This window comes from Rhododendron vialii, chromosome 5a (genome assembly GCF_030253575.1).
Source record: "Rhododendron vialii isolate Sample 1 chromosome 5a, ASM3025357v1".
NCBI classification, from domain to species: Eukaryota; Viridiplantae; Streptophyta; class Magnoliopsida; order Ericales; family Ericaceae; genus Rhododendron; species Rhododendron vialii.
In genome coordinates this window covers 40398508-40419941 of record NC_080561.1, presented here as the reverse complement: position 1 = coordinate 40419941, position 21434 = coordinate 40398508, and the positions used below count along the sequence as shown (strand labels likewise).

The window sequence follows — 21434 nt, the reverse complement described above, 5'->3', positions numbered from 1 at the left end:
GAGCGGTCTAATATTTCTCTTGAGGAATGGTTAGAAATCATTCCAAACTTGAAGAGCGGTTTAGATGTTAATTTCACATAACTCGAAACAAGAGAAAAGAATTTGAAACGAAAGATGCATGAATTATGAGAGTTAACCTACACCTTTAGGGTAAGAAAAGCAAGACAAAAATTGCAAAAGCAAAAAAGTTTTGAAAAGGACATATTTTGATTATTTTCCTTCCTGTCAAAATTAGGAATCGATGAAGAAATGTTCTTCACTATCTTTAGGAATAGTTAAAAATTATTCTAAACTTGACGAGCAGTTTGTTTCTCCTTAGGAATCGTTAGAAATCATTCCAAATATATCGATTGATCGACGAGTGGTCTCGATGTAAATTTTAGAAAACTTAAAACAAAAGAAAATTAGGAACTGAAATCAAAAGACGCATGAATTAGAGTGCAATTTTGTTCATCCACACTTTTATCATTGCATGCATTTGTTATTATTATATATATATAAAGAGGCAATGTAAACATGCAGTGTTTCGTTTAAAAAATAAACAATATTTTTGCTTCATTTGAACAGTGGTTCCTATAATGAATACAGTTGCAAATAATCTATATTTTCTATCGTTCATTGATTTGTCTTTATTTAAAATTTTGATTTGGACATGCCAAGTGAATAAAACTATCCTATGTGCTGCAAATCAAGAAAATAAAAATATACTAGTAGGCTACATTTGTGGTCCCACATTAAAAGTACCCAGCAGGTACATCTCTCGCTTCTTTTCTTACAGTTTAATTTCTCTCTCGGTGCCCCCAATAATAATTCTCTCTCTGCCTCACGAAGAAAAATTATTATTTTTTGATCTGCGAATTTTTTTATTAAAACTTGTTTTTGGGTAAATAAATTTATTAAAACTTGACACACGAAGAAAAATTATTTAGCGGCGCCCCGACACCACACATTAGTTTAACAAAAAAATAGGGGTTTTACATGATATTTTCAATTTGTATTTTCTTAGATTCTTTTTGTTACGAAGTAGAACATTTTACAGAGAACAACTTGAATTGGAATGCATATGAAAGTTATTTTTCAACTTTCCATCTTTTATCTGAAGGTTTTGTTCGTTGCTGGATGTGGAAGGAAAGGAAAAAGACGGTAGAGAAAAAAGAGAAAAATTATGTAGGGAGGTATTCCCGAGCAGATACACTTAGTTACCGAACACGTGATGTTTGGGAACACGTGGTAAATACGACTGGACTTATCGCCGGGCAGTATTAAGAACAGCGATATGGAACAAAGACATGTGAAGTCCTTGGTCCATGCAATCTGTTCGGCTGAATAAAGGTCAATGACACGACAAGTCACTGGAGTAAACTATCTGTTCGGCAGATAGGAGATATTCTGTTTACATTTGAACCAAGTTACATGTGAAGTCCCTGGTCCAGGTAGTCTGTTCGGCTATGAGACAGCCGAACAAGGAAGGAGCTCTAATCGAGAGTAGGAGCAGAGGGAATACTCTGGAAGATTCCAGAGTAGTCATGTCCCATAAAGGGATAAAGATCCCAAGAATATAGGATCTGAGAAAGATACTCAACGAATATGGGATGTTCGGCTCTTAAAGGAAAAGAATCCTAAAAGGAATCTTTTCCATAAACTGATAAAGGAAACGAGACTCCTTGATATCCTGGGTTTCCTATACGAGTTAGGAATCCTATGGTAACATGGATGCTTGGACAGCAAGCATCCATAAATCTATAAATATGAGGTAAACCTAGAGGTAAAAGGTACGCAATACATTGCATTATTATTGCTTTCTTACTGATAATTAGGATTGAGTTTTCAAGTACGTGATCCTAACAAAAGCATCGGAGGGCCTTTGCCACGAGAGGCAAAGGTGCACTCACCCCCTGTCTATTTTGCAGATTAGGGTTCAGACGACGAGTTAGGGTTCCGGTGAAGAGGCACGAATAAGCCGTTGCGATCCAATTGATTCGAAGTACCAATTGTTTTCATCCTCCTACAATTGGCGCCGTCTGTGGGAAACGAAAGAATTCCCTTTTGAAATACGACCATGGTGGAAGGAACTCCAAAAACACCGCATGAACCAAAAGATGTGTTAGATGAAGGAAGGGACAAATCTCCACCTGGGGCTCCGAGAAAGCCCCAGGGTGGGCACAGGAGGAACACGAGTAAGGACCGCCCCCTTACCGTGCATCATAACTCCAAAAATAGAGGAGATGGAGAGACGGCTTCGAGATCCACGAGAAAGAGTAAATCCCATCACAGGGATGAATCGATCGCGCACTCCAGGAGTGTGCACCGTAGTGACGACGTTCTTGATAGGAAGAGGCAAGAAGTCGAGGAGTATGCTCGTCTGATTAAAAAACGAGAGCATGAGATCAGAGAATTGGAAAGAATTAGGGAGCATCCGGAGGATTCTGGACTGTCTCGAAGAAATTCTAGAGGCAGTAGGTATGCTGTGGTACAATACAGAAAAGCTCCTTCACGAGGAAGAAGGAGCAGAAGCAAGAGCAGAAGTCCTGTTATAGGGCATCATGAAGCTTCTCTACGAAAAAGGGGAAGAAAAAGTAAAAGCCGAACACCAGAGAGAAGGACTTCTTCACGAAAAAGGAGGAGCAGAGACCGAAGTTTTACCCCCGAGGAAGAGGATACGAGAAAGCATCATCGAGACAGGTACGAGAGGCCTGATGCTGACTGGGTCAAGGCTTCGGCCCACAAGTCAAAGGAGTAAGAGGATGGGACAGTGACTACACGAGAAGCAGCATGCAAGGCCCTAAGTAATATTGCAGCCTCCCCCTTTACAAAGAGGCTACAAGAAGCAAGGTTGTCGAGCAGAGTGAAGCACGGTGCATTCGTACTTTACGAGACAAATACGGATCCCGTAGCTCACATACAACATTATCAACAGGCCATGTTTATGCATGAGGGGGATGATTCCATCTTGTGCAAGATGTTTCCCTCCAGTCTTGGCAAGGTAGCTTTATCCTGGTTTCATAAGTTGGCCCCACGATCCATACGAGGATGGAGGCAGCTAGCAGAGGAATTTACTGCTCGGTTCTTAACAAGCAGAAAGACCCCAAAGACTTTTGAGAGTCTTTCCACCATGAAGCAGGAGGAGAACGAGCAAATTAGAGATTATGCAAAGAAGTACTGGGAAACTTTCAACGAGATTGAAAGTTGCAGTGAGGAGTACGCAATTGCTACGTTCAAAACTGGTTTGCCTGTTCGGGGAGAGCTGCGCCGTTCATTGAATAAACATCCAGTAGCCACCTTGGCTAAATTGATGGAACGGATAGAGCAACACGCCAGAATGGAGGATGACATACTCCGTGAGGATGGCAGGACGGTTGCCGAACAGCCGAAGGCACCTGCCAAAAAAGTGGATAAGCCAGAACCCAAGTCTTACAAAGACAGAAGGGAGTACGGGCAGGCTAAGAAAGAGCCATACAAGGACAAGCAAGCTCCTGACCCCAAGTCCTTCTTTTCTATCACTACGGTTTGGAAGGAGCCAATATACAAGATTCTTTATCGAATAAAGAATCAGCCATATTTTAAATGGCCCCCAAGTCTAGGAGGAGACAAAGATGCAAAACGTGCTACGAATCAGCACTGCAGTTATCACAAAGATTGGGGCCATATGACCGAGGATTGTGAGGTATACAAGAGGCACCTTGATGATTTGGTCTCTCGGGGCTATCTCAAGGAGTTTATCCAGGAGGACCCTAAAGAGAAAGGGAAGGTTATGGAGTTGGGTTACGAGCAGCACCCTAAAGGCGTGATCCATATGATACATGGGTTAGCTGCACCTTATACGAGGAGTGAGGTGAGGCTGTTGCAAAGACAGGTCAAACACGATCAGCACGTGATGCGATTGGAAAACAAGAGAGGGCGAGAGACTAATGTATGCAATGAGAGCATGGCATTCAGTGATGATGATTTGGCGGAGGTCCAAATACCCCACAATGATGCATTGGTCGTAACCCTACGAGTTGGGGAATACGACATCGAAAGAATTCTGGTAGACTCGGGGAGTTGTATAGAGGTATTGTACTATGATGCATTCAAAAAGCTGGGCCTGGCCCAATCAGACTTAGAACAATCAACAACACCTCTAATTGGGTTCGGTGCAGGAGCAGTCTGGCCCATTGGAAAGGTAACGTCACCTGTTCGGGCCGGATCAGTGGTGTTGAGAACAGATTTTTTGGTGGTCGATGTCCCATCTTCCTATAACGCGATTATAGGGAGGACGTGGTTGCACAAAATGAGAGCAGTCTCCTCGACTTATCACCAGATGGTGAAATTCCCAGGATCAAACGGGATCGAAGTCCTTAAAGGAAACCAGAAGGTGGCACAGCAGTGCTTGATTTCCATCATCAAAACAGCCCCGAAGGTCCACCATGTTCACACATTAGAAGTACCAGATCAACCAACCATCGAGGATGTTGGAAGAAGCCCGGCTGAAAAAGTGGTTGAGGGCTTGGAAAAGATTCAGATCAACGAGATTGATCCTGAAAGATATTTTTTAGTTGGAGAATCACTGCCAGCAGATGAAAAGGCTGAATCGGTAAAGTTCCTAAAAGATTATATGGATGTTTTTGCATGGGTGCCTGAGAAAATGCCTGGGGTGGATGCAGATGTGATCTGTCACCATTTAAACATTGATCCTCTGCATAAGCCGATCATTCAGAAGAAACGAAGGGCAGCCGTACAGCATGTAGATGCTGTGATTGAAGAGGTCGATCGTTTATTGGAGGCCAAGGCAATACGTGAAGTCTATTACCCAGAGTGGTTATCCAACAATGTTGTGGTAAAGAAGAAGAATGGAAAGTGGCGTGTCTGCGTAGACTTCACAGACCTGAACAAAGCATGTCCTAAGGACAGTTTTCCTTTGCCTAGGATTGACCAATTGGTTGATGCAACCTCTGGTTACGAGCGAATGAGTTTTCTCGATGCATATCGAGGATATCATCAGATTGCTATGTTTGAACCTGATCAAGAGAAGACTTCGTTCATCACACCACGAGGGTTATACTGTTACAGTGTCATGCCCTTTGGACTAAGGAATGCTGGGGCTACATACCAAAGACTTGCAACCATTATGTTCAAGAAGCTCACCGGGAAGACTTTGGAAGTTTACATAGATGATATGGTGGTAAAGAGTCGAGAAAAGGGAGGGCATATTTCTGATCTAAAGGAAGTATTCGAAATCCTGAGGAAGTATAAACTAAAACTCAACGCCTCGAAGTGTGCGTTTGGAGTTGGTTCAGGAAAATTCCTGGGCCACTTGGTAACTTTGAGAGGGATAGAGGCAAATCCCGATCAAATTGATGCCTTACAGAGACTACAGAGTCCCAAAATTACCAAGGAAGTCCAGAGGCTGACTGGAATGGTAGCAGCACTTAACAGATTCATCAGCAGGTCAAGTGACAAATGCAGACCCTTTTTTCAGCTACTGAAAAAGAGGGAGGGATTTGAATGGGGAGCAGAATGTGAGCAAGCTTTCCAGGATTTGAAGAAATACCTGGCCGAACCCCCACTATTGTCAACTCCCCAGCCAGGTGAGTCTTTAATTCTGTACTTAGCTGTTTCCGAGCACGCAGTAAGTGCAGTCTTGTTGAGGGATTTGGGGATCGAGCAAATCCCCATTTATTATGTTAGCAAGACATTGTTGGATGCAGAGACGAGATATCTGCCTTTAGAAAAACTTGTCCTGGCACTTAGGACAGCAACCAGGAAATTGCCACACTACTTCCAAAGCCATAAGGTTGTGGTTTATACTGAATATCCATTAAAATCGCTGCTTCGAAAGGCAGATTTTTCGGGAAGGATCTCGACGTGGTCCGTGGAGTTAAGTCAGTATGATCTCGAGTATCAGCCACGCACAGCAATTAAAGGCCAGGTGTTGGCTGATTTTGTGGCAGAATTTTTCCCCACTGTTGCCCCCTTGCCCCCTACGAGAAAGGAACAGGCAGCTAGGACATCATCCTTGAAGGATCAACCTGTAGCCGAACAGGATCCCAAGGAATGGAAGTTATTCGTTGATGGATCAGCGTGTAATACTGGTTCTGGAATTGGAATTGTCCTCTTTCCTCCTCAAGGAGTTCTGATTGAACTCTCTGTTCAGCTTGGATTCAGTGCGTCGAATAATGTGGCTGAATATGAAGCACTCTTGGCTGGGTTAAGAAGTGCGAAGACCCTTAAAGCAGAACGGGTCAGGGTGTATTGTGATTCCCAGCTTGTTGTGAATCAACTGTCCGGTGAGTACGAGACTCGGAATGAAAAGATGGTAGCCTATGTGCAGGCAGCAAAAGACTTGCTTGATACCTTCGAGAGGGTATATATTGAGCAAATAAGTTCTGGACAGAATGCTCATGCAGATTCTTTAGCTTGGTTGGCTGCAGCAGTACCAACAGAGTTCAAGAGAAGGGTGGCAGTAGAATACCTAAATGAGCCTAGCATTGGGAAGAGTGTAGATTTGGTCTTGGACGTGAACCAAGGACCAAGTTGGATGGATCCAATAATGGAGTTCTTACGAGATGAGATACTCCCTTCTGATAAAAAGGAGGCCCACAAGATAAGAGTCAAATCTGCTAGGTTTTGGCTCTCCCCAGAGGGTAAGTTGTATAGGAAATCCTTTACAGGTCCCTATTTGCTATGCGTACATCCTGAGATGGTACAGAAGTTCCTTCATGAGATCCACGAGGGAACATGTGGGAGCCATGCTGGAGGGAGATCCATTGCCCACCGAGCAATTACTCAAGGCTATTGGTGGCCACACATGCAAGAAGATGCAAAGGTTTATGTAAAGATTTGTGAGAAGTGCCAAAAATTCTCACCAATGATTCGAACGCCTGCCGAGGATCTGGTACCTTTGACGAGTCCCTGGCCTTTTGCCTAATGGGGAATGGATATCGTGGGCCCATTGCATAAAGCAACTGGGAATCGAAAATTCCTGCTTGTAGCAACTGATTATTTTACGAAGTGGATTGAGGCAGAACCATTGGCCAAAATCACTGAGCCTATGATAGAAAGGTTCGTGTGGAAAAGCATCATCACTCGTTTTGGGGTCCCTTATTCATTGATCACAGACAATGGATCCCAATTTCAGAAGAAATTTAAGGCTTTTTGTGCCCAATATGGAATAAGAAATTTTTATTCCACCCCAGCCTACCCTCAGAGTAATGGGCAAGCAGATGCGTCTAATAAAACTATCCTTGATGGAATCAAGAAAAGACTTGACAAAGCTAAGGGAAAATGGCCAGACGAGTTGTCAATGGTCCTGTGGGCTCATCGAACAACGCCTAGGAGGTCTACGGGAGAGACCCCCTATTCATTGGCCTATGGAACAGAGGCTGTCATACCTCTGGAAGTAGGCCTGCCGACCAACAGGACAGTTTTGGTTGAAAGTGGAGGCAATGACAGGGCTCTTGAAATCGAGCTTGACCTCGCCGAGGAGAGGAGAGAAAAAGCCTTGGTTCATCTTGCTTCTTACCAAGAACAGCTGATGAAAAGCTACAACAAGCATGTTCATCCTCGAGAATTTGGTGTTGGGGACCTCGTGCTACGAAAAGTGCTCGGCAACACCAAGGTGGCCAACGAAGGCAAGCTGGGGGCCAACTGGGAGGGCCCATATAGAGTAACTGAGATTGTAGGCATAGGAGCCTATCGATTGGCAGATTTGGATGGTGATCCAATTCCAAGGCCTTGGAATGTTCATAATCTACGAAAGTTCTTTGTTTAAAAGTATTAAAATCTGTCTTAGATTTGCATTACGTGATTGTGTGGGAATTACGAATATAATTCCCTTGTTCTAGTTTTGACTATTTTAGTTACAAGGGGTACGAATAATACCCTCTTGAGTTTTGCAGATTATGAATACAATCGCTTCTTAGTATAACTGTTGTGGTATTTGTTTTTAATACGAACTGCAAGTTTAGTTTCCCTCATTCGTATTGGGGAGCAGGGTATACAGTTATACAGTTCAGTACGTGAAACTGAAGCACAAGTATGAAACACTTGTAAACTTGTAAGATTTTACAAGTATGAAGCACTTGTAAGATTTTCAAAGCTTTAAGTACGTGATACTTAGGCGTTTTTGTGTAAGTACGTGACACTTAACGAATACAAGTACGAAACACTTGTATAGAATTTCAAGTATGTAAAACTTGGGTATACATTTGAGCACAAGTATGAAACACTTGTAAACTTGTAAGATTTTCAAAGTTTTAAGTACGTGAAATTTAAACACAAACACTTGTGTGATGTTCTAAGTACGTGATACTTAGGCATTTTTATGTGAGTACGTGATACTTAACAAGTATGAAACACTTGTATGGATTTTTAAAGTACGAGAAAACTTAAACGTTATCCAACACACGAGTAGTTCTAAGTACGTGATACTTAGAGGTTTTTGTGTGAGTACGTGAAACATAACGAATACAAGTATGAATACACTTGTATGTACTAAAAAATAGTACGAGATACTGGGAAACAAATGTTTTTAAAGTACGTGAAACTTAAACTTCAGAACAGGAAATCATGTGTAAGTACGAAATACTTATGCAAACGAATGATGGTTAACAGTACGAAATACTTAATTGCATCCGAACAGATGCAGCAAACAGGGAAGCCGAGCAAAACATTAAGGTTATGCCACGAAGGGCCGAATATCTGTGTTAACAAAGTATTTAACTGTACTGGTGCCTCACAGGGCCAAAATATGCTTATGGTCACGCAGGACCAGCAACCAAAACAGTTCATGTACTTACCAAATCAATCCACATTCTGGACCTCTGAGGTATCAGTGTTGATCTCAGTGTTAGCACCACCCTCGACTACATTCTCTTCCAAATTAATAGGCTCAACAGGTACATCCCGAGCAGGAGCTTCAGTAGGGTCCACATCCGTGGGGATATCTTCCTCAGCATTGGCAAATTCTTCAATTTGCCGTTCAAAGTCTTCCTCTGGATGTCCTGCTGGCTCTGGAATGTCTTCGATGTTCTGATCACGGGTGCTAGGCAGCTCGTTGTCAACCCAGAAGGGTGAATCATCAGCAACCCCTAGTTTTGTCAGACAGGTTTCCCAGCTGGCAATCCAGATCTGGTCCTGAATAGCTGGCATCTGTTCGACGTAGCTAGATGTTGTGGTGTCAAAACCCTTCCGGTACCCTTCTTCGTAGGAGGCTTTTTTAGTGTTATCAATCTCCAACAGTGCCTGATTGAGGCCCTCCTCAGCAGCTCCAAGCTTGTTTTTGGCCTCGACGAAGTCTGCTTTGGCTTTGTCTCTTTCCCTTTCAAGTCTAGTGATCGTACGAAGCAGTCTGGTATTGTTGTTCAGCAATGTGATCCTCTCATTATCAGCATCTTCAAACTTTTGGCCCAATGTGACCATCTTTTGAATGAACTGACAAAACACCGAATAGTAGATAATGAGAATATCCGTGGTACACGAAATATGCACAAAGACTTATATGGAAAAAGTTAAGTCACATTACCTTAATACCACTGACAAGTCCAGTGGCAACAAGCCGATCAGGAGTAGCTTCAGACTCCTTCTGCATATCTACAGGGAGCAGTAGACCTTGGGCAAGGGCGAGTGCTGTCTCCGAAGAGCTGGCACTGTCCCCAATGTGAACAGGCCGATCACCCCTAATGAGATTAGGGGTCCAGCTTTCGGGAAGCACTGGAGTACTCGAAGAAGGGGGTTGTTGGACTACAGTTTGGTTGAGAGGTTCTCCAGTCTCTTCGCTCCTGGGACGTTTGTCCCGATGAGCATCGGTAGCCTCAACAGGACTATCTTCCCGAGGAGAAGATGATGATCTTGCAGATCCCCCCCTATTGCGACGTGAACGCGGGGGATGGGCGCCAGTTGATGCTACCCTATTGGTAGCACCTCGTCCCCATGAGGAGACAGTGAGCAAAGAGCTGAGGTTAATGGGTTGGTGCGTCATCGTACCTGAGGTTGGAGGTGATCGAGAATATCCGGATGAGGACGACTGACTGGTAATTTGATGAGGAACGGGTTGTTGTTCGGCAATGAGTTGCCTGCGGCTTGATCTCCTGAGTACCACACGTGTTTGAGGTATACCGTCAGGAATAACAATATCGCCTGACTGACCGGCAAGAGTGACACCAGCTTGAAGCCTTGAACTGTGTGGTTAGGGAGCAGTGGATGTAGACGCGGCACTAGTGCTGGGGTGGGCGAGTCTTCTGTCAATGACCCCTCTGTACGAAGGGTCGTATCCCAGCAGTATATCAGCGTCTCGACCCCGACCAGCTGTTCGGGTACCAGGTTCGCCTTTATATTTAAGGATTTTGTTGATGTCCTCTGTTTGGACGTAACTAGGCTCTCGTCTTGGACGTTTGTTGACGTTTTCAGCTGCACAATCGGAGTTATTAAATCAAAAATTAGACACAATAGAAAGCTATGAGAAAGCAGCAAACAAACAAATAGCAAAGATGAAAAATAAGAAGCATACGTGGGTATCCCCATATATGGGGGCAGTGGAGACCCACCACCTGACCATCCTCTCCTAGTGGCTCAAAGGCTCCAGTGACGTAAAGGAAATCGATTTCATGATCCCGAGCAGAGTCTGGCAGGTTTAGCACGAGACGCTTGTCGGCCCTTCTAACTTTGAAGTAATAGGTGTTGTATTCAGGGTTTAGTACAATGCTGTACCACCACTGAATATCCCAAATTCCTAACTGGGTCCTCAGAATCCTATTCAAAGCTATTACACCCATTATCAACCTAAAAACGTTTGTTGATATTTGCACGGGGGTAAGACGATACCAGTTTAGGATCTGGCGGAGTAATGGGTGAAGGGGAAATCGAACTCCGCCTTCGACGATAGCAACAATGGGGATACACATTCGATCCCAGGAACCTCCGTCTCTATCTGCGCCCAGGGGGGCGAGTTCGAGACCAACGTTCTCTGGAACGTTATATTCCCTCCTAAATGCCGCCATGGCAGTAGGGGTTTCACATAATTTCCTAAATTTACTGGGTCTCAAGGGATTCTCAGCATCGTCAGCCATGGGTATACTCAGGAAAGAAGAAAGACTGAAAAAGGGTGCAACTGAAACCCTAGAAAAACGACCCACGAATCTGAGAGTGAGATCTCAGAGGGAAGCCTAAGTAGACGAAATGGAGTAAGAACGAGAATCTTACAAGAATAATGTGACGATTCCCTGGAGTGCAATTGAATTTGCAGGTGGCGGCGATGGCGGATAGCGGGATGCTTTCGCCTGGTTTCTAGAGAGAGAAGGAGCGCGTTTAAGTTTTTGGTAAAAACCCAAAAAGAGCCCTTTCAGGGGTTTAAGGGTAAGAGACGGAGACGAAACGTCTCCTCTCACGCCGTTACAGGTAAAAGTAACGGAAAGAAGAAACCGTTCTGATGCCGTTTCATAGAATGTCAGTTCGAAATTAATGCTTGGCATACGAAACGTGCCACGTAGAGTCATTACCTCGAGATGGTATAATGACAGAGGCGCCAAAAGGCATCAATGAGATATTGAAATTATGACTGCACGGGATCAAAAGGGTTTGGTCTAGATAGAATTCTGTTTCTAAGCATCATATATTGCCCCCGAACAGTGGTAAATACATGAAGCTGGGGAGCAATTGTAGGGAGGTATTCCCGAGCAGATACATTTAGTTACCGAACACGTGATGTTTGGGAACACGTGGTAAATACGACTGGACTTATCGCCGGGCAGTATTAAGAACAGCGATATGGAACAAAGACATGTGAAGTCCTTGGTCCATGCAATCTGTTCGGCTGAATAAAGGTCAATGACACGACAAGTCACTGGAGTAAACTATCTGTTCGGCAGATAGGAGATATTCTGTTTACATTTGAACCAAGTTACATGTGAAGTCCCTGATCCAGGTAGTCTGTTCGGCTATGAGACAGCCGAACAAGGAAGGAGCTCTAATCGAGAGTAGGAGCAGAGGGAATACTCTGGAAGATTCCAGAGTAGTCATGTCCCATAAAGGGATAAAGATCCCAAGAATATAGGATCTGAGAAAGATACCCAACGAATATGGGATGTTCGGCTCTTAAAGGAAAAGAATCCTAAAAGAAATCTTTTCCATAAACTGATAAAGGAAACGAGACTCCTTGATATCCTGGGTTTCCTATACGAGTTAGGAATCCTATGGTAACATGGATGCTTGGACAGCAAGCATCCATAAATCTATAAATATGATGTAAACCTAGAGGTAAAAGGTACGCAATACATTGCATTATTATTGCTTTCCTACTGATAATTAGGATTGAGTTTTCAAGTACGTGATCTTAACAAAAGCATCGGAGGGCCTTTGCCACGAGAGGCAAAGGTGCACTCACCCCCTGTCTATTTTGCAGATTAGGGTTCAGACGACGAGTTAGGGTTCCGGTGAAGAGGCACGAATAAGCCGTTGCGATCCAATTGATTCGAAGTACCAATTGTTTTCATCCCCCTACAAATTACAAAAAAAAAGAGGTTCTGAAGAGGAGGACAAAATTTTCCTTCCTCTCCCCAAATTAGGAATCTAATGATGAAGAAATGTTTTGCACTCGCTTCTTTTCTCTCTTTAGGAATCGTTATAAATCATTCCAAACTTAATGAGCGGTCAATTTATCTTTAGGAATAGTTAGCAATCATTCCAATCTTCACGATCGGTCTATATGTAAATTCAGAAAACTAGAACAAGAAAAAAGGATTGGAACCAAAAGATGCAAAAATTACGAGCAATTTTGTTCTGTTGCAATAATCAAAGTCACTTATTTTCTATGCATTAATTTATTTAGTTACTAAGCAAAACTCCTTTTCAATCGAATATTGATCAGTAACACTAGATAAAAAAAAACTTCAATTTTGCTCTATCCAATTCTACCCGAATTAAAATTTTTGTCAAGTAATTTTTTTTTTATCGGCAACAAGATTTTATTGAACTCGACAAATGGTATATCGAGGAGGCCAAACTCTAGATGCAAGGAAAACTTGAATCAATTTTATCAAGTATTAATTTTTGTCAAGTACTTACTGCTATCTAATTGAACTCGACAAATGGTATATTGAGGGGGCAAACTTATGGTTGTATTGGGCACTAGCTCGCGTCCATCACACTCGTGACATCTACAGTATATATAGAGAGGGTCTGTCTTTAGCTCAAACCCAAACCTCTACCACCAAGTATAAATACAACTGCTTCTTGGTTTCATTGATCAAATGGAACTCGAAATCCACCCAACTGAAATGAGTCAAGGGGAGGAGGCTCTTCAGCGCCTTACATCGACCGTCGTTGAGAAAATCGGTGTAGGTGCCCAGAAAACTGAATTCTTCTTCTCTTCAGCTTGCATTTATAGGGTGCCCGAAAAGCTTCGTAAGTTGAAGGAAAGCACCTACACCCCTCACCTCATCGCTATTGGCCCTCTTCACCAAAATGACGAACACCTCCAAACACCCTTGCAACACGTCAAAATGAGCTACACGAAATTCCTACTCCATCGGCTGACTGCAGGAATGGAGGGCCTGGAATTAGCAGAGCGGACAAAGTTCGTACTACAGAAATGTTTAGCAGAAATAAAGACATTGATAGACGATGCAAAGAAATGCTACGCAGCAGAAGTCACAGTACTGAATATTGAGGAAATGTTGTTGGTCGATGGTTGTTTCATCCTTGAATTTCTCTACAGATCACGATCACTCGAACTTAAGAAAATTGCCGAAAAGGAAGGAAAGAAGCCTATTGATGGAGGAGACAATAGCAACTCAAAGGTAAGGACGCTTAAAGCATCAGCCCTTTTTATCATTTACCAAAACTTAATCTTGTTTTTTGAATTCCCTCATTTGGTACTTTTAGCATCCTTTTTAAGTAGCTCAATTAAAATACTCTTCATACTATTGAGCATGCATGCTTTATATCTGAAGATTAAAAATAACATTCCTTTCGGAGGTGTGGGCGTGGCAACATCATTTGGATCATTGACTTGTTTGTGATGCCATCATGTCCCCATTCTTTTTATTATTTGTAATCATTTTTTATTATTAAAAAAATTCTTTTTTTGCCGAGCAGAAAATAAAAATAACACAGCCTTAACACACACAATTGAGTTGATATATTGATTTGTTTTCTATATATACATGAATTACATGACTATTTGACGATAGTCAACATAAAATATTCAAGAAATTTTTATGTTCTTTTTGCTCAACTGGAAGGTGCTCGCCTAGGATTCGTCACTTGTAATTAATCAAACGTATATATACATCTAATACTGTCCAATATTTTACATGCATGTAATTCAATTTTCCTCCAACTGCACTAGATCAATCGTACAAAGCTGGAATAAACAAAAATTCACTTAAATTTGTAAGTAAATTATATGTAGCTCAAAAAAAAAAAAAAAAGTAGGGCCCAACAAACTTTCAATCATAACAAATAAATTTATTTATATTGTATTTTGAATGCAAGAAAATTCATACATTTTTTTCACTGCTGAAATAAAATTTTGGAGCTACCCCTGATTATTATCGAAGATTATGTAGTAGAAAAGTTAAAAATTCCATGTAGATAGAAATATTCTCTCTTTGCATAGCTTTCAACACACAAACTCGTGATTCGTTTGTTTGGTCCTTTTTCCGTGGCATTGTCGTTATACAACAATTTTTTCTTACTAAATTTTAAAAACAAAATTTATTCAAGTGTTAACTTTTTAAGTTTACTTTTGTCAAAAATTCTTTTTTTTATAGTAAATTTTGTTCACCGAAAGAGAAACATAGAAAAATTACTCCATCCGTCTCTTTTTAAGTATTCAGTTTTGTAACTCCAACTTATTAAGAAATCATCATCATTACACATTTCACATCAACTTTTACCTCCACTTTGCTTACTTACCCTTTATGGAGACATCTTCATTACACATTTACTCACTAACTTTTTAAAATGGAATATACTTTTAGGGCAAAATAGAAAATGCACAAATTTTTACCCGCTAACTTATCAAAATGGACACTTATTAAAGGACAGCCAAAATAGAATACTGGACTCTAAAAAAGAGACGGAGGGAGTAGTAAACCTGAAAACTACATTTTTTTTGATCGGCAAAAGAAAACCATTTTTTTTGGATAGGCAACAGAAGTTTTATTATGAAAACTTGACAAAGAGAGAGAAAAACCATTCAAGGTTGGCAAGAAGCCAACCAAGACCAAAAACCAAAGAAGAATCACCACACCCAAAATCCAACACAGCAAACCAACATCCAAAGATATGCCTAATTAAAGATCAAACATCGTGATGAGAAACATGACCCTTTGCCCTTTTCTCATCTTCAGCTTCCATGATTCTACCAATAACTTACTCCTCATCACCCATACAATGAAGGCCCATCGATCTTGTTTACAGACCACCCCTGAGCTTCATTAAGGTAAATCCTGTTGGTGCCTTCAAAAGAAATTGGTAAAGCAGCAGTTGCAATAACAGATCTAAACATAACACAACTTTGCTTCTTTTTTCACCTTTCTTCTTGGACTTAGGAATTAATGCCTTAAATTTGTTCAATCGACTTCTACTTCCATTTTTCTTTCTCAAAATGCTTAACCTCAAAACCACATTGTTTGAGATTATTGAGCAATATGTATTAGGGCCCGTTCCGCATTCCCCCCTTAAAAAATAAGTACTTATTTATAATTTTTAAGAATAAAAATAATAGGCTTACTAAAATAAAAAAAATATGTAATATGGATCTTGTTTAATAGATTTCAATCAAACCCTACAAAAATAATTAAAAAAATATTTTCGTAAGCCAATTATTTTTAAGTTTAAAAATGGATACTTATTTTCTAAGTCCTTGTTTGAGAATCTGGAACGGGACCTTAGACCTTTTAACAAACTGAGGTTGTTAGGCCTCGAACATATGGAAGGACATATGTTCGATAGGGGAACCCTCCTCAAGTATCGGGTCAATTATTCAGGAAGGTTTCAGGTTAGTGGTTCACTCTGGGCAGAAGATTTTGTTTTGGAACCAGGTTTGGTTAGGAGACACGACTCTTAAAGAGGAGTTCCCTCGCCTCTACCTTATTTCTACTCAAAAAGAAAAGGTGGTTGGAGATTTATGTGATACAAGTAGTGATGGTAGGTGGAATACGCTTTTCCAGAGGAGGCTAAGGGATTGGGAAGTTCGTCAGGTCGAAGACTTGCTTATGAGGTTACAGTGTGTGACTTTGGATTTGTCCAAAAACGATGCACTGAGTTGGAGATGGGCGACTGACAATTGCTTTTCGGTAAAATCTGTTTACAATAGATGGGAGCAACTGAATTTCGAAACCAACCGGGTGATGAGTTCGATTTGGACTAGCATTAGCCCCCCAAAAGTGGAAATTTTTTCGTGGCAAGCTCTTCAGAATAGAGTGGCTACGAGATCGGTTCTCCTACAAAGAGACTTAATTCCGGATGGACAATCGATTTTGTGCCCCTTCTGTTCTGTGCATCTCGAAACTCCGGAACATCTTTTCCTTCATTGTCAATTTTCTTGGGATGTTTGGTCGTTGTTGATAGACTGGTGGCATGTTTGTTGGGTGTGCCCTGGCTCTCTGATTGATTTAATCACATGGTGGATAGGTAGTGGTTTCAAAAATCTTGAGAAATATTTGTGGGAAACGACTTTCCATGCTGCAATTTTGTAAAATCCTGATTTTTTAAATTATAGTCACGTGGTCCGAATGGGAACCCGGCTCACTGTATGAGTTATGCAACGATGGGATTTTACCTTAAAAATCCGACACTGCCACGATGACCCTTAAATTATTATTAGTCTGTGTTGAATTTTTGGAATTTTTTGGAGACTGAAATCCGAACGCGTTTGGTCAAAATTCATGTTAATGGAATGCGTACTATGCTGAGTCATGAGGAAATAACAGGTGTCTTCTTAATATGTTTCACTTCTTTCTCACCGAGGTATATATATTACTATTATAAGTATTAATATATCTAAAAGATAAAAGCAAAGAGAAAAAGATTAGTAAAGGAGATAGAGGCTCCTGCCGATTCCCACCGCTTTCGGTTCCGTTCGTTTCCGTTTGTTTTCACCGAAGAATTTCTACAACTCTTTTGGTAATCTTCTCACCAATTAATCTATTTTATAGTTAGTAATTAGAGAAATGTATACTGTTTATAATAAAGGAAGTTGATTTAGGGCAAAAATTATTTATAACTCTCTCTCCTCGCACTCACTATACCTGAACCTTTCTATAATTTTCATACAAGCGAAACCCCTTCCGGCAAAGAGTTCGGCTTCGGAACTCACCGCCGTAAAATGATTTAATTAGATTGTTTACCGATATTATTTTGACTGTTTGTAAGCCTAAATTTAGAAGACTAATTTAGGAGTTTGATTACGTTAATTAGGGGACTCCACCAATTCTTCATAAACTGTACTTGTGCCGACCTGACGGCTAATGACGAAGAAATTCAAGTCAATTACTAAATTAAGTTCAACTGTAACAAATAGTAATTCGTGATACATTTTGTATAGGTACCAGTGTCTTGGGCTAATTCGGTGCCACGTCAAGTTAGACGCATCCTTTTTGGTGAGTTGCGCATACCTTAGTTACATGTATTTTCTGAAATTTTGGAATGAGATGCCATTAGTTGATTTTGCTGAAAAATATGGAATTTGAATTTTCTACTTGGTTTAATTGATGTTAATGCATGCGATAGCTGGTTTATAAATTTTTTGAGTTTCAGTTAAATTAGACCATGGCAATATGTTTTGGAAACTTGAATTTTACTGGTTGCTAGTACATGCTTGTGATAATATGATTCATTCGAACGGTGTCCCGAGCGCTAGGGGACGGGTAAAGATACTAGTGGCGTGAAGTAATAAGGTAGGAGATGCAGCCAGGCATCACCGGGTAATGATATCTTACCACTCTTCAATGGGGTCGCTTTCCAACCGACTAGCAAAAAATACCGTTGAATGCTATAATCGCTTAAAAGTGCAAAAGTGGAAAGAGAAATGTACTGAAAAGGTCCATCTTTTGGACCGAAGAAATGAGCTTTCAGACAAAAATGCATGTGCTTGATGATCAATGAAATATTTGAATTGTTGCCTTGACTGTTTTATAATGTGGGGTGTTTCTATGGTCAAACTTGTAACTTTTGTATACGTTTCTCACCCGAGCTTCGGCTTATGAAAACCTTTTCCAATTTTTCAGGTTAAGGTAAATAGCAAGTTGTGGACTGAATGAGGTTCTAGAATAACCGTGGAGAATTAAGTGGTGTTTAATGGTTTGTATTTATTATACTTGTACACCTAGAAGCTCTGGGATTATCTTATTTATTCTATGCTTCCGCATTCTTTGCTTATATGGTTTTAATTGGCAATGATGCGAGAAATCCCTAAACTAGAATATGAGCAGGCCTTCGGCGGCTTAACACCCGCTTGGCCGGTCATGACTTCCAAGGTAGATTTTGGGTCGTGACAAATTTGGTCTGTTTGTTTGGCTCGGAATGAGATTGTTTTCAACAATGCGTCCTGGCGAGTGGAGGATCTTGGGGAGCTAATTAAAACTAGGGTAGCAATGTGGGTCAAGGTGAAGTTCGATATTAAGATGCATTCGGTGGAAGATTTCAAGGGCTATATTGATGGAATGAGAAAGGAGAAAGTGTAGCTAGTGAAACTTGCAATGAGGATGGGGGCGATCCAATTTTTTGTTGGATGGTCCTCTATTTTTTTTCCTGTTTTCCCGCTTTGTTTTCCTCTCTCAGTAAGCGTGTGTGCTTAGTGAGTTTCTCTCTCGATGTATTCTTTTCGAACCAATAAAATTTTCTTTACTGAGAAAAAAAAAAAATACAGTATTTTTTTCCCATTCCAATGAAAAGTGAACCTCATGTTTTTAAGGTAAGTCTATACTTGCTCATTGAAGTACAATTAGGAGTAATCTGCCTGTGCAACGAATATTATTTCTCGCCAATTACTAGAAAAGGCGACCAATTGTGTTTTTTCTCACCGACAGAGTAAAGTTGGTGGGGAATTTCCTCATTAATAAGTTGTTTTAATTTTAAAATTGCGGGAAAAGTTTTTTTCCTCACCTAATGAGAACATTTTGCGTGGAAAAAATACATATTATGGGCAAAATTTACGTTTCATCATCGAAAGGATACAATTTGCGGTGAAATGTTTGTACCTCGCTAGTTATTTTTAATAAAACCTTGAAAAAAAGTTTTACCTCGCCGGACGTTAACCCTTTGCAAGGAAAAATAATTTTGTCTCCAGATTTCGTTGCGTTATTAATTTTTTTTTTTTGCCAAAATGGCAGGAGATTTCATTTATATGAAAATGTAACGTTGCCTTAGCTAGGCTGCTTTTGTTAAAGTGTTAAGTATCAAATTAAGCCAAACAATTTGTCAGATAAACCAGGTAATACGTACAAATTTAATTAACGATTTTGCATTTCTAAAGCAGAGACGAGAGACGACGGATCCTATTTTTGGTAACCTTCTGACTCTCTACCACGTGAAAAACGACCTGATACTCCTCGAGAATCAGATTCCTTTCTTTGTGCTCGAGAAATTGTTCTCGCTCACGGTGGGTCAAATTCCGAATCGTCCCGACAAGAACTGGTCGCTCACCGATTATGTGGGGTCGTGCTATGCCTACAAGAAGATGAGTAGTCCAGTAGGAAAATCCGCCAACGCGAAAACTCGGTGTTCGCCCAGTGACTGTGTCCTTGGGGTTTTGGGCTCTACAACAACAGCAGCAGCAGGTTCAACAGCAGCAGCAGCAGCAAGAGTTCAAAGTGGTAAAAATATTGATCACTACCGTAGTACTGCCAAGCACTACCATCATATCCTCCATAACCTACACGACGGTTACCTTCGTGTTTTGCCATCAGGATACGGAAAATTAATCAGTGATGAAGAAGTACTCATGCCTTCGGCATTAGATCTCAACTATAGAGGAGTCCAGTTTGTTGCCGATGCATCAGGAAACCATGGGTTCAAGTTCACCGAACCCAAAGGCCTATTTTCGATGTGGCGTAGGGCTTGTTTCGAAGTCCCACCGCTCTCAATATTGGACGACACGGAGTTGTACCTCAGGAACCTCATTACCTTCGAACAGTGCTGCCCTGGAGTTTCGCCGGACGTTACGTCCTATGCATACATCATGTCCATGCTCGTGAACACGGATAAAGATGTCCAAGCGCTCGAACAGGCCAGAGTCGTGATTAACTACTTGGGTGCTAGAAAGGACGCCACTAATCTATTGACCTCGCTGTGCAAGGAAACTGCACTTGGAGAGTTAATTTTCGCCGATACGTGCATCAAAGCCACCCGGTATAGCAATCGCCGTTGGGCAAAGAATATGGCGGCATGCAGGTATTTCGTTGCTCCGTGGACGTTCAGAGCTTTCGTTACCGGCTTCATTTCTTTTGCCATGTATGTTTTTTATTTCGTCCGCAAATTCCTCAAGAAGGAAAAGTGGTGTAGGTGGAAGTAGTATTGTGCATCTACAAGTAGTGTGTTCGTGTGATGTATTGAGAGAACACATGTGATGTATTGAGAGAGAGAGAGAGAGAGAGAGAGAGAGCTGTGGGATCCCCTTTGGGTGTTTCCATTCCTCCCCTATTGTTTGTGTGTGTGATCATCAGATGTGTGTGTTGTATTAGTATTTATTTTTATTTTTTTTAATAATTTAATTTGTCTGTGTCTTGTATTTTGGAAGAAGTGGTAATAATATGAGTGTTGTGTGAAAATTCTAATGTCTTATACGATCCCCTCAGCATAATCATCAACATTTTGTCATCAACATTCTAATCTCTAAGGGAATGTTACTGATCATTGGATGGTTACGAAGAAAGAGATAAAAATTTGTGTCCGGATGGTTCACACTTGCATTCAACGGTTTTGGACGCAGTTGTGTCCGGATTTGTGTTTTAAAGTCGTGCTTGTAATCTTTTTTCTCTGCAGATTTGTTCAAACTGTTCAAGCACAATAGCTCGATCCATTTGGCTTTGCTTCAACATCGTATCCGAAGAGTTTGCATGAGAGTTCGAAACCTTTGAAGGTGAAGTTCTATATGTTTGTTAGCTCAACAGAAATTGCAAATTCAAACTTCCAAACAGTCATTGACATGCTTGGTCAGACACTTTCCAGTTTTTATCGGGTCCAATTCAAGCATGAAATTTCTTTGCTAATATTTGGCGACGAAAAAAAAAAAATTGTCACTGTTTTGAAAACTTCCGGGACGAAATTATTTCGTCACCAGTTATACCTATTTAGCGACGAAAATTTGTCACCCAATGGTTATCTATTGCGACGAAAATTAATTTCGTCTCATTTTTTATGCTTTCAGCGATGAAAATGTATTTCGTTGCCAAATGTGTACCTTTGGTGACAAAATTTATGAATTACACTTTGTCATCAAATGTATCTCGGGC

The 21434-nt window shown here is 41.0% G+C and overlaps 2 protein-coding genes across 2 annotated transcripts in view; both read left to right on the top strand.

Moving 5' to 3' along the window:
- LOC131325968 (putative serine/threonine-protein kinase) overlaps positions 1 to 21434 on the top strand; it is a 70114-nt gene that overhangs the window by 25422 nt on the left and 23258 nt on the right. The gene's annotated exons all lie outside the window — the stretch shown is intronic.
- On the top strand, positions 13199 to 20743 carry LOC131325964 (UPF0481 protein At3g47200-like). Its single transcript, XM_058358488.1, has 2 exons — positions 13199 to 13772; positions 19460 to 20743. The coding sequence occupies exons 1-2, from the start codon at positions 13224 to 13226 to the stop codon at positions 20492 to 20494; spliced, it is 1584 nt and encodes a 527-aa protein (XP_058214471.1). The 5' UTR covers positions 13199 to 13223; the 3' UTR covers positions 20495 to 20743.